Consider the following 17,619-nt stretch of genomic DNA (forward strand, 5'->3'; position numbering starts at 1 on the left):
AGGCCGTGGAGCTGGGGACTCCTGAGTCTGTAGGCTTCAGGGACATTTCCTGCTCGTTCCCATACAGGTGGCACGGGTTGGGACCTCAGACTTCCTGTCTCCAAAACCAGATATGCAAATGGCCCTTCTGACTCAGTGGGTGAGAGAGTTGGAGGAGTGAGGCAGAGGGTGCTACCCATTCCTGCCCTGAGGCTGGACCGATTTCATCAGACGAAGGGGCCAGGAGAGATATTGGGACTGTGTTTCAGGAGGACCCAGGACATTCGGTAGGAGGAGAGTTGTTTGGTCTGAATTTAGGTAGAACCCTTAGCCTGCTGTTGTCTGAGTCTCTCTGCTTTGAGACAGCATTTCTTCCCATTCCCACACCGCCCACGGTGTGCAAGGGCAGGCATATTCCGACAACCCCAAGATCTATTTCTTCTTCCTGGGGACTCCCTGGCTCCTCCCTTCCTCTTCAGGGGGAATTCAGGGCCAGCTTGCCTTGACTGCCCTCCCCACCCCTCTCACCTGGCCTCCTCTCCATCCCACAGCTTCAGCTGCGTCATCACCTGCACACCACCCAGAGCCCCTTCCTCCTCCTGCTTTCCTCCTGCAGAGAATAAGCACACAAGCTCTTGATTGTCATCAAGAATTTTTATGCAGAGTAACTTGGGAAATCCATAGGGGTTGATAAAAATAACAAATATTGCAGGGAAGTCACGAAAGTACAAGATATCTCTATAAGTACTAGGAGAAATTGTTCTAGGACATAACAGAATCTAAAACGAATGAGCTTTGGCCATCCTTCCACCTTCTCCCCTCTCCCTTTCTTGGGTTTGGATGTGCAAGACTCAGACTTACCCAATCTTGCGTTAGACTATTGTCTCCTTTGTTTGGCGCCTTCACCGGGCATCTGTCTGGAAGACTCAGGTCTGCAGTCCAACCAGGCAGAGAAGGCTGGTGTTCACTGTACCCCAGCGGGTGGGTCAGGACCCTCCCACACTTGGGTCACATGAAACTGCGGGAGGTGTCTGCCCTCTGCAGTGTCCCTGCCTTACACCCTCCTCTTCCACTTACTGAGGGAAAGTAAACAGAGGTCCCCATTAAAGCCAGAAGGGGATGGCAGCTTCAAAGACAGAGGTTATTTGGGGCTGCGAGTGGTGAGTAATCAGAGTGAGGATAATGAAGCCGGCCTTCAGCCTTCGGGGTTTAAGAAGATCCTTGGATGTGATGAGCGCTGTGGTCCCTTCCAGAAATAAAACCTTATCTCCACCTGCTGTTTACCAGCTGTGGGATCCGAAGAGAACAAAAAGAAAAGGACTGTTTGTCCTTGGTAAAACTCATTAGGTGACAATGGCATCATTGCATCCTGTTTTTTGTTCATAGACCCAGTTTCTTGGGAAATAAGTATTTAAGTACCCACTGCTGTCAGACATAGTTTGTGAGTAATTTGTTAATGAGAGGAAAATAAATTCAAACAGACAATTTCCCACATGCTCTAAAATGATGATTAAGAAATTGAGAAATTGGTTTGTCAAGAAAGGGCCGAACTGAGGAAGGGGCTTGCTCACCATGATTTCTCAAGGCCTCGCAGTCCGCATGGGACAGAGGAGGCTTTGGATCTGCCTCCACGGAGCCCTAGCCCCATGCTGTCCCCCGTGGGAGTGTCGGGGAGACTGGGACCCAGAGTTCCCGAGCTGTTGACATTGGGAGAGGGCAGTGTATCTCCTGATTCATCCTCAGCTCAACTGTCTGGGGTTGCATGATTTTCAGATAAACTTTCCTTTTCTGATCTTTAATCCTTGCTCCCAAGCACCTCCCCACCCTCTGCAGACAACATTTTAACCAAAGCTCTTGAGGGCGGTACTTGTATTCATTCCCATGATCAAAAGGAACCCTTTGCAATGCTATCCTCCTGGAATAATAAAATAGTTTGAGACAATCCCATTTTGACTGTGTCCTATTAAGAAGAAATCAAAATTTAAAAAATAAGCCAATCTCGCATAATAGCAAGCCTTTGCATTGATTTTCCAGGAACGCGTCTTCGCATTTTTTCGATATGACAAATGCCTTACTCCAGAACTGTGTACCTCTGTGCCCTAGATGTGCGGTTTCCTCACCCAACCAAGCTCAGAACGTCCGGGGGTGGGGCCCAGGCCTCCAGATGGCTATGTTCCATGTGTGATTATGCTACTCCGGCAGGATGAGTGTCGGTTCAGTTCCAAGAAATTACTCCCAGGGTTTACCTGTGCAGGCACAGAGTGGCAGGCAATCCAAAGTCATGGGTGAACAAGCAAAGCCAAGGTTTTGTCTCTTTTTCAGACCAAAATTTTGCTCAAAAACATGTTTTTACAGCCAACAAAAATGTGTCAACTAGTTGCGTAAGACAAATGTAAGAGATGATCTTTGCAGCAAAAAAACAAGTGCCTTTCACTGGTCTTTGTTCTTGCAAAGATCTTACCGTGCTGTGGCGTGCTGGTTGATGGGGTGAGAGGTCAGCAAGGTACCCCCTGCCCCAGAGGACCTTTTAGAGCCCGGGGCAGATGGAGCTGGAGACACACAACCGTGACTAATGAAGTTACTGCTGGAGGTGTGTTCAAGGTCCCGACCTTCTTTTGGTGGTACTTAATCCTTGGTGTTGTATCTTCCGGCTTGTTCTAGATCTTGAACACTCAAAAAGTTTGGTTTTGCTTCTCTATAAATAAGATCTCCTTGGAGCACACCAACTTTTTTCTTTAAAACGTTGAGATTAAATGATTAAAGCTGAGGTTGAATGGCTTTGACCGAAGCCGGTGTCTCTCAGAGGTGACCGTGTGCAGCACGGTGGTACTGGAGAGACCGTGAAGCGCTGTATGGGTGTACGTTTGTTATTTTAACGGCTAGGTATTTATTTTAACGTGGAATAGGGAGATGCCGAGTTTCCACTTGTGATGAGGCAATCCCATTTCCTTCTCCAATAAATTCAAGTTTTAAAACTGTGGAGTGACAAAGAAAATAACCGCCTGGGGACACACGGCCATGTAAAACGGCCCGGGCCAGCTGTGGACGGGATGGCCAGAGGTGGGAACACCATGCGTCTGACAGCTCCCAGCCCACGGGCAGCGTGCGCGCCACGCCGAGATAAACAACATCTTCCCGGCCTGGCACTGGGGACTTGTTCTAGACGTCACTCTGCTTTTCTTCATGTTCTACTTCCTTTCTTGGAGCCACTGGCTTTGCCTTCTCCAGGCCCCTCCAGCCCCCTTCTCTTGGCTTTCTGATCTCCTGAGATGCCACCCTCATTTCTGGAGGCCACTGCACGATGGGAAAACCTCGTCCCTGGATCCTCCCGCATCTTGGGAGAGCTTTGTTTCTGTTTTGTTTCTGTGTGCCATGTTCTCCTTGACCCGGTCTCGTGTGTGACCACGTCTACAAACAGCTATGTTTAATAACTCACACATTTGTCTCATATTTTCTCTGGAACTGTTCTCACAGGAAGGAAGTCTTCTTCTTAAAGTCACAGCTTTCTGTATATAGCCGTTAATCAGATGGTAAAGCTGCAGTGGAGAGACAATGGGTTTCAGCCTGTCTGCCTCGCCAGCTGCTCTCTCCTTGGTGCGGGACCACCTCCCAACACAGTGACACACGGCCTCCACGATGCAGCATTCTGTTTGTGTCTTAGCTCTCTTAGCACCTACATCACTCACACCCGTGTAATAGTCACCTGCTCACATGCTGTCTCCCCCGCAGATGTGAGCATCTGAGGGGCAGTGGCCACATCTTAATTTCTTGTTCAACAAGTGGTGTCTGAGTGCCTGCGATGAGCCAGACACTGGGAAGTGGCAAGTGAACGAGGCTGACAGAGTCTCTCCTGCACGTGGTTTGTCACCTTTGCACTTCCTATTGTTTAACGTAAGTGTATTAGTCATCAATTGCCGTACAACAAATTACCTCAAAACTCAGCAGCTTAAACAACTAAAATTTAGTCTCACCTAGTTTCTGAGGAAGTCATGGGTGTGCAAGGAAAGCTGAGATTTTGTTTATTTTTTCCAATCAAACTCTGGCTCAGAAATATATTTATGTATAATATAGCCTGGCAGGAATCTGCGCAGCGTCACTAGGTGATTCCGGCTCAGCATCCCTCCTGACACCGCTGTCAAGATCTCAGCCAGGGTGCAGTCATCTGAGAGCTTCACTGGCTGCAGCATCTGCTTCCAGGCTCGATCCCACGGCTGCTGGCTGAGGGCCTCCACTCCTTATCATGTGGGCTCCCCATACGGTGTTCATTGACACGGCAGCCGGCTTCCCTCCAAGTAATCGTTCCAAGAAAAAGAGAGAGTGAGCAAAAAGGAAGAGGCAGTGTCTTTTGTCTAATCTCAGAAGTGACACGCCATCACTTCTGCCATAGTCCATTCGTCCCACAAACTGCTCTGGTGCAGTGCGAAAGGAGACTACACAGGGGTCAGGATCATCCGGGGCCACCCTGAAGGCTGTCTCCCATAGCAGGGTGCTCGATGGTGGGTGCTCAATAAATGCTTGTTGAAGTATTACCCAAACATTTCGCAGGTAAAAGTCTCTTCTTTTTAAAAAATATACTTTATTTTTAAATCAGTTTTAGTTCACACCAAAATTAGTGGGAAGTGCAGGAAGTCCCCATGTACTCTATGCACCCCACCCCTGCCATGCACGGCCTCCCCCACCATCGGCATCTTGAAACACAGTGGTATATTTGTTACAATTTATGAACCTACGTCAACACATCATTACCATCCAAAGTCCGAAATTTACATAAGGATTCACTCAAGGCGTTGTACGTTCTATGGGCTTGGACAAATGCATAATGACGTGTATGCATTACTGCAGTATCACACAAAATAGTTTCACTGAACAAAAAGTCCTCTGCACTCCACCTACTGATCCCTCTCCCCTCCCAACCCCTGGCGACCACTGTCTTACTATTGTCTTCATAGTTTTGCCTTTTCCTGAATGTCATAGAGTTGGACTTCAACAGTATGCAGCCTTTTCTGATTGACTGCTTTTACTTAGTCATATGCATGTAAGGTTCCTCCATCTTTTTTTCATGGCTAGATAGCTCATTTATTTTTTAAAGAAACAAGTAAGTGACCATGCTTATGCCCTGGCATTACTGATTGTGTCCTTCTGGAGTGTTTTCAGTCTTCCACTCATTTTAAATAATTTGAATGGTTTACCCGGCTAACCTGCTGCTGCCATGTTACATGAAAAAGTCAATAAATGTGTTTTGAACAGACCAAATAACTTGTCTGTCCCCTAAATGTCTTCTTCCCTTGATGGTCCAGTTCTCTACCATCCTGCCAGCACCATTCATGTTCTGCTTGTCTGACAGTTTGTGGGAAATCTCTATTCGAAACCCTTGTTATGTTCTATTTAAAATAGACTGTGTTGCATGTGCAAAGTAATCGAGTCTTGTTAAAATAACTAAGCTCTCTCAGAGAAAGGTCTACATTCTGTGTGTTAGCTGATGAAGGGACCTCGCACCAGAGGGTTGTTTCTACCAGATTGAAGCCTCAGGTGGAGGGGAAGGGAGGCACTGCTTTTTGGTGGGAAAAAAACAGAGCTACATCATTGCACTTGCCTCTTACAGCGAGCTAGCAACACACATGCAAAGGATGAAGGCAAGACTCAAGTTAGCAGTACTGTTGGCTGTGTGATTTTCCTCTTCCTGGTCTGCCAAGATTGAAAGTCAGTATAGACTTTATTTTTTATCCTCTGCTGATGACATGCTTATTAATTTTAGAGATAGAGGAAGGAAGAGAGAGAGGGGGGAGAGAAACCTTGATGTGAGAGAGAAACATTGATCAGTTATCTCTTGGAGGTGCCCTGACCAGGACCTAACACACAAACTAGGCATGTGTCCTGACTGGGAAACGAACCCACACTCTTTCAGTTTATGAGATGTCACTTCAACTGACTGAGCCACACCGGCCAAGCTGAAAGTCAGTACAGACTTTAAATAAAAGTTGGTGTTCTAATGAGCAGAACTAAAGAAAAAAATAGCCCTTACTTTTGCGACTGATTGGTTTAGGAAAATGTTTTCATTCCTAGAGGAATGAAGAGTGACTTACTTTTTTGTTTTCCTCCACAAGCGAAAAAATTCCAAGCTCCATGACAATTAGCACTAATCTGGCACTTTATAAATTGTGATGTAGTCACCATTTATAGGCTGTGAATGCATATTGTTTGCACTTAATCCTTAACTGTATTAACATTGAGCTTACTAAATGGTGCCTTAAATTCAGGCAAATTATGTGCCTTGTGCCTCAATAAAAATGTTGCATACAAAGAAAAAAATCTACTTTTTTTCTTGAGAGAGAGAAAAGGATTTCTTGTAATGAACCCATAAGACAAGATTGAAACAGTAAAAGAATATAGTTTAACTTGATTAAACCTCCAAAGGAAGCAGGAAGAGGGTCAAGGAAAGCCCGTGAGTGGAGAAGCCCAGGGCTGGCTGGGATAAATCTCCGGGTAAGAGCACTTTGGCATGGGTGTCTCCCGACCCATCCCAGCAGCCGGTCTGCCATCATTCCCATCTTCATCCAGAGAGGAAGCTGGGCTCAGAGCAGGGGCATCGGAGTGATCACTGAGACCTTGACCGTGAGAACTCCCATTTGTACCATACGCAGCGCTATGCCCACCACTCTGACTCTCAAAGGAAACAGACTTTAACGCTTCGCAACCAGATAGCCAGTGACTCTCACAAGAATAAAAAAAGATGAGATGATACAAGAAGCCTGCATATTTAGGAGCAAAACAGTTTATAGATCCTAGTGTGTCACAAAGGATGAAAAGTTCTGGCAAAGGAGATTTAGGGGGAGTTAGAAAGATGCACTTTGGGCGAGGCTTAGTGGAAAATCAGGTTAATGCTTCAATATCGCTAATATTGAAGGGCTGACGATAATGTGTCTTCTTGACAACTTGCTCCAAATTGTGCCTGATGTTTTTTGAAACTATTATGTGATAGCTTTCTACTCAGCGACTTTAACAGCAGTATTTTAAATACGACAAGGTAAATGAGTGAGAAAATCTCCCTTACCTGACAGTACCTCTGGGGGGCTGGGGCCCCAACCTCATCACCCCACTTCCCTCACGGTCCCCAAACCTCCTGCAGGCCGCAGAGGAGCTGGTAAGACCTGAGGGGTGACAAGCAACCCCCCAGGTAGCGCCCTTGCAAACCCAGAGTTACCAAGGAATTATAAACACCATACCATCTTTAAAAACCATTTTGGAACATCAGTTATTTCAGCCTCTTGATGTCAGCCTTTCTCTGCCCACACACCGTCCTCTGGGTGCAACGCACTCCAGGTGCGGACTGTGAGAACTGGCACACCAGGGGTGTCGTGTTTTGAAAAATGCCCTCCAGTGCTTCTTACTTGCCGAGCTGGGGATCGGGGTAGGTGAGCATGCCTTCCTTTCCGCTGTCATGTGACGTCGCAGGCGAAGGTCAGTGAGCTTCCAGCCTCGGCATGGCTGCAGAGAAGGGTGACTCAAAGGAGGAGTCCATCCGAAAGGTGCCCAGCAGCCAGAGCACCCGGGGCCCACCCACAGTCTACCGCCGCATCTGACACCTGTGTTGAACGGGTTGGACTGAACTATTCATTAGGTGCAGCAGAGTACTGCTATTTGCTGTTCTGTCTGGGCCAGAAGCTGGTGAGGCTGGGGTAGCTTCTCAGAAGGAAGTTACTACGTTTTCCCGTAACTCTAAACCCCAGGGTGCGGCCAGTGGTCAGACCCAGCACACAAACGTGCTTGGCTCATACTCCTTAGTGGCTTTTGTTTTTGTCTTGTTTGTTATTGTTTTAAATTAGTTGTTAACACTTGAAAACAGGGAGGTTTCTCAAAATCCCTTCTGGCTTGTCTTAAAAACTTTGGATCTGGCAACACCTGGCCTTCATCTCCATACCGCCACCTCTTCCAGGCAGGGCGTGAGCTGTTGGGGTCCCGGGCCCACCCGGCCCGCTTGGCTCGTTTCCATCCCTTCCCGGGGTTTGCAGACCCTGCCTTCAATTCCCTCCGTGTGCTCCAGGTCACGTGGGACAAGGATGTTTTTATAAAGAACACATATCCCAGGCTATTTGTGCTTTCTCCACTGCTTGGACTAACTCCAGGAGGCGGGTTCCTGTGGGCACGTGAGCAGGAAACATGCCCGGAGGGCTTGTTCCAGAGCACGAAAGGTGGCCACATGATTTCACTTACGTGTGGAGTCTAGAGAACAAAATAAGGGGACAAACCAGATTGAAACGGACTGGAAGATCCAGAGAGCAGACTGATGGGTGCCCGAGAGGGCTTGAGGGGCTGGGTGAAAAAGGTGAAGGGATTAGGAAGTACACATTAGCAGTTACAAAACAGTCTTGGGGATGTAAAGTACAGCATCGGGAATGCAGTCCATGACATTGTAATGCCTGTGGAGGGTGCCAACAGGTATGAGAAACAGCAGGCAGAACACCCTGTGAAGTGTGAGATTGTCTGACCACTTTGCTGCATACCCAAAACTACTACACACTAATAGTGGATGTCAACTGTAATAAAAAATAATTTAGACATCTTTTGAAAGACTGCAGAGGATGGGGGGAGAGGTAGAAGCTGCAGAGCTCCGCATCGTCACAGCTGCATCACAGATGTGTGAGCGGCTCGCTCCGTGTGCACATCTGTGAGCATTGGGGAGACATGGGACCGAAGGCGGGAAAAGCCTGTGGTTTTCAAGTGTCTTTTCCTTTCCCTCCTCTCCTTACCCGTATCGCCTAGATCCGTGCCAGAGACGCCGGGCAGGCGGCTGCTGCACCCAGCTGGGCTCCCTGTCGGCCCTGAAGCATGCTGTCCTCGGGCTCTACCTGCTGGTCTTCCTGCTTCTCGTGGGCATGTTCATCTTAGCAGGTAAGACTGCCCTTTTCTGCCCTGGCCTTTAAGAATGTGAAAGGAGCCATGGAGGTCATAAGGAACTGCCAGAGAGGAACTGGAGAGCTGAGGCCTCCACCCTGTTCCCACAGCTGCGAGCCTCAACAATGCCCATCTCGCCATGGAAATGTGAAGGAGAAAGTTTTCCCACCAGGCACCACTGTTAGCAGAAGTGCCTGTTTCATTTGCGATGAGTCATTGGCAGGGGCTGTGGGAGCTTGGGACATCTCTGAGTCCAGGAACAGGGACCTGGTCCCTCCCAGTGGCTTCTGACCTTTCCCAAGTCGTTGTGTGGCACTGTGCATTGTACTGGGTCTCCCTGGAGCTCTGAACTGTGGTTTGTGCAGAGCACGCTGGGCCCCTCATCCTGGGCTGTGATGGAAATAGTCATGAGAGACTTTGCTGCTGAGCTCAATCAGGGTCATGGTCAGCCTGCTGTCCTTTTGCTGTTACTAGGGTGGGATGGGTTTGCCCCAATTCATTTGGACTCTTCTCCCTAGTTTCTGTCTGCAGGACAGGCTGGCGGTGATGGGCTGGAGTCTGGAACACTTACTGTAGGCAGGAAGGAGAAGAGCAGGGATGAGGTAAGGGATCAGAGGGAGGGCTCTGTGCTCTGAGCAGCCCAGTTCATCGCCCATGGGTCATCCCACTGTGACGGAGATAGTGAAGGTATAGAGGCTGTGGTGGTCCCTCCTGACTCCCACCAAACGGGAGAGATGCTCAGTGCCCACCTTTCTCCATGGAGGGATGTATGTGAGGCTTGCCAAAGTAAGTCAACAGATCAGTTTATTCCAACCTCACTTGTCTTACATGAGTGCCTACTTTGTGCCAAGTTCCCGCTAAGATTGAAGGCACAGCTGAAATAGGAGCCAGGGGCTTCCTGAAAGGAACTCCCAGTCTAAGGGATGAGGCAGGGACATGCAGATGGAGCCCTGCAATGGGGGCTGTGGTGGGGACTGTGGTGCTAACACAGAGGATGCATACACAGTGCAAGTGTGGGTGTGGTGGGTGGGGTGGGTCAGAGCAAAGCCACGGGCCAGGCAGGCCGAGCTGACTGGGAGTGCTGAGGGCAGGGTCCTGGGTTAACTCTAGGGAAGCAATCTGGAGGTTAAGCCCTTGCAGATGACCCTTCGCTAGAAGTTCTGAGGCAGATGCTTAGGACCTCCCTGGTCTGGCCTCACTTTCTGGGAAGTGAAAACAGTCACCTGGGCCTGGCGACAGGATGTTCAACGCTGCCTTCACTCTCGGGTTTCCGTACTCAGGGAAAAGGGCATCCTCAGGGTGGCGTCTGTCCCACCGACCATAGACCTGAAGGGCAGCCAACAGCAACAAGGAGGGAAACTCATGATTCATCTCAGGAACGATGTCCAGCTGGAGGATGATTTGAACATGTTCTTGGGCTGTTCAGGGAGAGATTGGGATCTGGGTTTTGTGGGCTTAGCAGCCACAACCATAACAAATTTCCAGAATTTTTGGAAAGTGTTTCAGCCCAGCAGGAAAGCAGGGCTATGGTATTACAACTTCCCTGCTAAATGGGAACTTTTAGGTGGCAGAGGAAGGTCCAGAGCAGAGTCAGGCTGTGGCAGGGGGGACCCAGGGGCAGGTCTCCGGAGGCCCAGAGGGCCTGGAAGGGTGTCCTCTCTTGGGAAGGGAAGGGGATGCAGGGGATGAAGCTTGTCTCCCTAGAACTGCCATGCTGGAAAGAGAGGATATACTCTATATGGCCTCAGAGGGTAGAGATATACAAATGGGGGGATTTCGTCAAGAGACAGATTTCCATTCAGAGGAGAGGAGAGCCCTAACAAGTAGAGCTGCCCAGAACGGTGAGGGAGGGCCTTTCTCTCGGCTTGGGGTCTGGGTGGAATGTACGACAACATCCAGAGAGTTTCAGAAAGGAAGATGAGACACAGTTTCTCAATCTAATGAAAACGTTACCACACTTCCTTGGTTGTCCCATGTGGAAACAGGGGGGGAATTGTGATCATTACCTCCTTTGAACCTGAAGTCCCTGGGTACCAGATGGCCTGCATGAAATACAAATTTCGGCTGGATTGGAACAGATCTGATGAAATGAAGCATCATCCTTTTACCTCTCAGTTCATTGGCGTGGCCACTGTCGCTGCCCCAGGTTCTCGTCTGAGAAATCAGGTTGGCCTCTGGGAAAGATGTGGTGAGGGGTCATCAGTGAACGATACAGTCACCAGCTGTCTCTCCCCTAAGGAGGGGCCTTAGGCATTCATTCAGCGGACAAGCCTGGGCGTTTTGAAGGAGGCCCTGCCTAGCCTTAGGCAACAAGGAAGTCTTCTCAGATTACCCCGACTGAACACCTCCAGCGAGGCTTCCTTTCAGAAGATACCAAGAGGATGGGGAGACCCGTGGTTCAGAGTAAGCCAGAGCTTGCCAGGGCCTCTGTTAGCTGTCCTGCTGTGGCCATTTCCCTATCTTGGGCAGGACGTGCTCTCCAGTGCTCTGCTGAGGTCACCTTGCACAGGACGTGCTACGGGCTGCACTGCATCTGCCCCCCAAATTTACATATTGAAGCCCTAACCTTCAGGGTGTTGGCATTTGGAGGGGGGCCTTTGGGAGATAATTAGGTCACAAAGGTGGGGCCCTGATGATGGGACTAGTGCCCTTCTGAGAAGAGATGAGAGACAGATCACGTGAGGAGACAGGGAGAAGGGGCCATCTGCAAGCCGGGAGGGGCGCCCTCACCAATAATCGGATCTCCCCGCACCTTGATCTTTGACTTGCCAGCCTCCACTGTGACAAAAATGTCATTTGGTTAACCTACCTCATCTGTGGTACCCTAGCTAAGACAGGAGTTCTGTCTGAACCACTCTTAGACTTCCAAACCTGCTCGTCAATAAAAAGGTCATACATCTTACAGCTGGGTGACGAAATTATCCCCCACAACCCAGCGGCATGTCTGCAAACCTTTTTGGTGACACGTGGTTGGCATACAAATGCTTGCACTTACTGTTTTTCAATATCACGAAATAATAATCTAATTATACAAAGTCTTACTCTAGAAAACCTCACATGGAACTTCTCTCAGTTCACCTTTCTATCTAAACGTCATTCCAGATTCATTTTTGAATGGTACGGAAGTCCTAACTTCATGAACAAGAGAACTGAGATTGAATGACCGTGTGGTCAGGAAGTCCTCAGTCCAGCACTGTAGCCAAGATGTTCCCTGCTGGACTTCAAGGGTTAGAGGAGGTTCTGTCTTATCCATGCCTATTTTGGACGTCACTGTGGTGATCAGAAATCACCTCTTCCTCCCCTGTCTTGTCATCAAGGAACTTGAACTCCCAGGGTGAAAATGAAACAGCAGAAAGGGGAGGTGTGAACATCTGGGGGCCTACCCAGTGGGAAGCTGGAGCAGCGCAGCAACCTGGGCCACAGAACAGGACCGGGGAGGGCTCCCGGTGAGGTGTCATTCCGTCACACGGGCTGACTAGGAGGGCCTGGGGAGGAGTTATTTTCTGTCTTAGAAGGAGCTTTGCTGTCCTTGAGGAATTAGTTTCCACCTTCAGGAGACTGAATCTGAGAGTAATTAAAATTTCTTTCAAGGAGGTAATTAATGCACTTTGGGAGTTAGTTTTCATCCCACTGTAAGATGTGTGAATTTGAAGGTAATTAAAATGCAAACCTGGGGACAGAGGTGTGGTCCACCCACAGCAACTTAGAGACTTTGTGGGAGCAGCTTCCTGTTGGCCTGGCTCCTCCCTCCTTTTTGATGTTCCCACCTGTTTTCCCTGTATCTCGTTCTCCTCCACTGTTACCTTGGTGTAGTGTAGGTGTCTGTATAAACTGCCTTAATCCTTTCTGGAACAAGAAAGGCTGTTATGCATAGTTTTGCCTTTGAACAAATCCTGCCTCCTCTATTTAATTCTGCAAGTGCATGATTTCTCACATACATGAACGGCTAAGTGAACGAAAGAGACAAGGAACCTTGGGAGGGATCTTAGCTGTGGGAAAAAGATGATTATTTCAGTCTTAGCCAGGTATCTAAATACAGGGAAATACAGAATCACTGCTGAAGGGCATGTGCCAGTAGAAGTAGGTGTGTAATTAATTATGTCCACGCACACGTCACCGTGTACACTGTGTTGGCATCCGAGCATTTATGGACACTGTCAACACAGGCAGGATCGTGCATTACGGTACGTTTCTGCTTAACACCGTGGACTTTCGGATCGCCTGGCTGGGTTCAAGTTCCTACCATGACCCCTCCGTTCCCAGCTGTGTGATGTTGGCCAAATGACTTGACCTTTCTGGATCTGAGTTTTCTCATCTGAAACTGTGAGGAATAAGTATGTCTGCCTCACTGGGTTGTTTTCATAGTAAGCATGATAAAAATAGTAGCTGTTATTGTTGCCGTCATTATAGTATTAGTTCTACCACTACCATTAGTATTATTGCTTGTTTTCTCTTGGCTTTCTTTGTAGTCAATTAAGCTGGATGATGATGATGTGAACTGAGAGTTAGAAAAACTTGGGTTTGGTCCCAGCCCATCCATTAACGCTCTGTAATCTCACGGAAAATCTCTTCGCTTTCTGAGCCTTAGTACACTCACTTTGTAAAATGAACAGGTTGGACTGGATTCATCTTTCTCAAACTCTTTGGTCATGACCTACAGTAAGAAATATATTTTAGACCTGGCTGGTGTGGCTCAGTTGTTTGGACATTGTTCTGTAAGCAAAAGGTCACAGGTTCGATTCCAGTCAGGGCACATGCCTGGGTTGCAGGTTCGGTCTCTAGTTGGGGTGCATAGGAGAGGCAACCAATTGATATTTCTCTCTCATGTTGATGTTTCTGTCCCTCTCTTTTTCCTCCCTTTCCCTCTCTCTAAAAATAAATAAACAAAATCTTTTTTTTTAAAAAGAAATATACTTTACATCACAATCAGTTCACACATGTTCACATATATACACAATAGTCTTTTTTAAAAGATTTTATTTATTTATTTTTTAGAGAGGGAAGGGAGGGAGAAAGAGAGAGAGAGAGAAACATCAATGTGCGGTTGCTGGGGGCCGTGGCCTGCAACCCAGGCATGTGCCCTGACTGGGAATCAAACCTGTGATGCTTTTGGTTCGAAGCCCACGCTCAATCCACTGAGCTACACCAGCCAGGTACACAATAGTTTTAAATGTGTGATGCATGCTAATGACTTTCTATTCTATTCTATTTTTTAAAAAAATGGTCACAACTCATACATTTATTTCATGATTCATGAAAGGGGAGCCATACAAGCCATAGTCTAAAAAACAATGGGCTAAAGGATAGTTCTATTATTCTATGTGTCCTTAAATTCTGAGAGAATAACTATATTATCTTTAGGATATGGGTTTTAAGGGTAAACTTCTGGATTCAGATCTGGGCAGAACCACTGAATGGTTCTATAATCATGGGGCAAATTATTTAACTTCTCAAATTATTGTTTCCTCATCTATCAAATGGAATTATAATGGCACCTACCCCATTGGGTTGTTGTGAGGACTAAATTAACTGATACACGAAAACTCTTAGTACTTGGCACATAAAAATAATCAATATTGGATGCTGTCATCATCATCATCATTATTGGAATAATCAGGGATTATTGAGGGATTTTGCTCTCAATAGCAAAAAGTTAGAAACCTATTCAGTCAGCCTCAGCACCTGGTGGTTTTGCGTGTGAACGAGGGCTCTGGGCGTGCTTAGCTCTGTGTGATGGGAGGATGTGGTCCTGTAGCCTACACGTTTCTCATGAACACAGGGGCAGCCTGGGTGGAGACCCTGTCTGAGGGACCTTGGGCTTGCTGTGACAGTGCAGGGCCCAGTATGTCAAAAACAGGATGGCGTTTTCAGCACTGTGGCTCCTCGGTGTGGAGAGTGAGTGAGCAAGCCAGCTCCGGGAGCCGGTGCCGCACCTGACACCCGGGAGCACGGCCCTCACTCCCACTGTCCCAGACAGATGAGGCATTGTGTGCTTCTATTGAAAAGAACAGCTGCAAATGACAGAGACTTTTGCCTGGTCTTCCTTGACTGTCTCAGACACTTGGTTTCTAGTTCCTCTTGCAGGAACATAATAAAGCATCCTCCTCATCCTTATTTTCTTCAATGAAGTGAAAACACCAGTAGCTACTTCAACAGTAGCTCATCCAGCCTGGTCTGGAGACCTCTGTGTGTGTACAACCCTGTCTGCACAGTTGCTTCATGATGTTGAAATCATCAATGTATGTGCTTACTCCTCTTCTGGTCCAAAAGGAAGCTCTTTCATGATAAGATGCCATGTCTTGTTCACCTGTGGGCTCCCAATGCCTAGCCAATGCCCTGCACATAGTAGGTGCTTAGCTAATGGCCTGCCAAAACTGAACACCTCAACATAATGGCTGCCCCTGCCACCATCCTCACCCGACAAGCTCCAGGCTTGTGCAGAAGGTGGAATGAGAGACCGTAGAGCTGGTGGGGTCTGGCCCGGGTGGGGTGTGCTGGCCTCCGGCCCACTCTGATCTCGGCACCCCTGTGTGCTGATGTCGCCTGACTCTGCACGAGCCTTTCTCGAGCCAGCTCAGGGCCGTGCATGAGACCACTTCTAGCAGATGGCACGCTGTGTGGCCACCTACTAACCATGTCCATCCTCCACCCGCCTGCACACCAGATCTCCTTTAAAGGAAATGCCACTCAGTGAGCGCCCCTCCCTCCCGTATCAGTGTAACTGGCTTTTGCTAGTGGTGTTGTTGCTTTAGCTTCAATGTGGATCGTGCTAGCAATCTCAGTTTCCTGTCATCACTCTGGTTGCTGCCAAGACCTGCAGCCTGTGCGACCAGTTTGAGTCTGGATTCGGACACCTGTCATTTAGCTTCTCCTTCCAGCCTGTGTGGACAGGTCTAAACACGTCCAGACAGTCTCCCAACCCAGTCCCCATTCTGCAGCCTGCAGACTTGCGTGCGCTTCCCAGGAGCACACGACCAAAGGCATGTCAGCCCAGGCACATGTTTTACTGTCGTGAGGTGTCATGGGGTCACCTCACAGACCCTCCACCCACACGCTTCCTTAAACCTTGACCTCACTCACCTGAGAAACTGCCTTCCTCCCATCTTGAGCTTTCCTCCCATCTTGGCTGGGTGGACCTTTCTGAACTCTCAGAGCTTCCCCAGCAGAAGGCAACCCATTCTCACCTTAGCTCCAGGGGAGTGGGAGGAAAAAGGAAGAGAGTTTTGACACCTTGAGTTCTCCATGAAAGATTCCACTGCCCTGTGTCTCTGACTGGGATGGATGCTTCCAACCATGCCCAGGTAAGAAAAATGGGCATGAGGGGAAGCTCACCTGCAAACTTGACAATAAGCTCTCTGAGTCTCCAGTCAAATAGTTACAATAATTAGATAGGACAGGGCAGAGGCCCAACCTCAGCTACCACCTGCTGGAATCCTTCCTGTAGACAAAGGGTCAAATCTGGCCACTGCCTGTTTTTGTCAATAAAGCTTTATTGGCACACAGCCATGCTCATTCATTTATGTGTTGTCTGTGGCTGCTTTTGTGCTACAGTGGCAGAGTTGAGTAGTTACAACAGAGACCGTATGATCTACAGAGCTGAAAATAGTTATTCCCTGGCCCTTCACAGCAAATGTTTGCCAACCCCCTCCCCTCCACTAGGCTTATGTTGACCATTAATTAGCCCTTTATCTTTTACCTCTGGCTCGAGATTCAGAGTTCTCAAAGAATTTTCACATACATTACATCATCGAATTCTCCCAGCAACCGAAGGAATCCAGGAAAGAGTTCCCACATGAGGGTGAGGAAACAGGCTCGGTGGGGCTGCCGGTTTGGGTCCTGCAGCCGGGGCTTCCCTTAGCCCAGGCTCCCATTGGAAGCAGCATCTAGGGGCGAAATGAATGGGCACCGTCAGACTGCCAGGGTCCGACCCTTGGCTTTGCCACTGATTGCATGACCTTGGGTGAGTCATTCAGGCTACATGAGCCTTAGTGGAAACACTCCCCCTTGAAGCACTGCAGTGAGGATTAAGTTCATTCATCCACTGCCGACAGCATCCCTGGCACTCGGTTGAGGACCACCGTTGTTGTTGGGTGGCTGTCACTGAGCATGACCTCCACCAGCCACACCACAAGCCAGCCCTCATCTAACCATGCTACCCGGGAAGCAAGAGGGACTTGTCAGCTGCCTCAGTTTCCACCCCAGGAGCCAGGATGGGAGGGAACTTTGGGGGCCCTGGGAACACAGCAGCCAGATCTTGCTAAGAAAAGGGCTTTCTTATTTAAGCCAAACACACACACACAAGATGGGAGTGGGCTAAAATTAGTCTCTTTCTCCTTCTGTAGCTTGTATTTCCCTCTTCGTGGCTCAGCCCTTGTACCTTCCAAACCTACCTTTCCTTCTGCATTCCAGTTCTACCTTCTGCTGCGTGGGCAAAGTTATCAAGTACATTTTGTCACTAACGGGTGGTTTCAAGTTTGGACTGGGGTTGCAGCTGAGCTACTGATAAGCTCTTGTCCTCTGCCCTTTGAGATAAGAGAAGTTATACACTCTTGGAATTTCTGCGACCCTCCCACAGGCATTGTGCTTGGACTGCCCCCAACCGGGGCCTGACACAGCGAGACAGGAGGAGGGACGAGGAGAGGCCCCTGCCATGAGGACTGCCCCAACTAGAGAGCAGATATGCAGAAAGTAAGCCATCAGACACAGTGCAGAGGAAAGAATAGACATTTGGGGACCAGGCAAACCTGA

At 48.5% G+C, this 17,619-nt stretch overlaps 1 protein-coding gene across 1 annotated transcript in view; it reads left to right on the forward strand.

Moving 5' to 3' along the window:
• Nucleotides 1-17,619, forward strand: part of SCARA5 (scavenger receptor class A member 5) — a 99,328-nt gene that overhangs the window by 18,168 nt on the left and 63,541 nt on the right. The window contains exon 3 of the mRNA XM_028520623.2: nucleotides 8,740-8,868. Coding sequence (XP_028376424.1) covers nucleotides 8,740-8,868 — 129 coding nt within the window. The remainder of the gene's footprint in view (nucleotides 1-8,739; nucleotides 8,869-17,619) is intronic.

Source organism: Phyllostomus discolor, chromosome 8, assembly GCF_004126475.2.
Source record: "Phyllostomus discolor isolate MPI-MPIP mPhyDis1 chromosome 8, mPhyDis1.pri.v3, whole genome shotgun sequence".
NCBI classification, from domain to species: Eukaryota; Metazoa; Chordata; class Mammalia; order Chiroptera; family Phyllostomidae; genus Phyllostomus; species Phyllostomus discolor.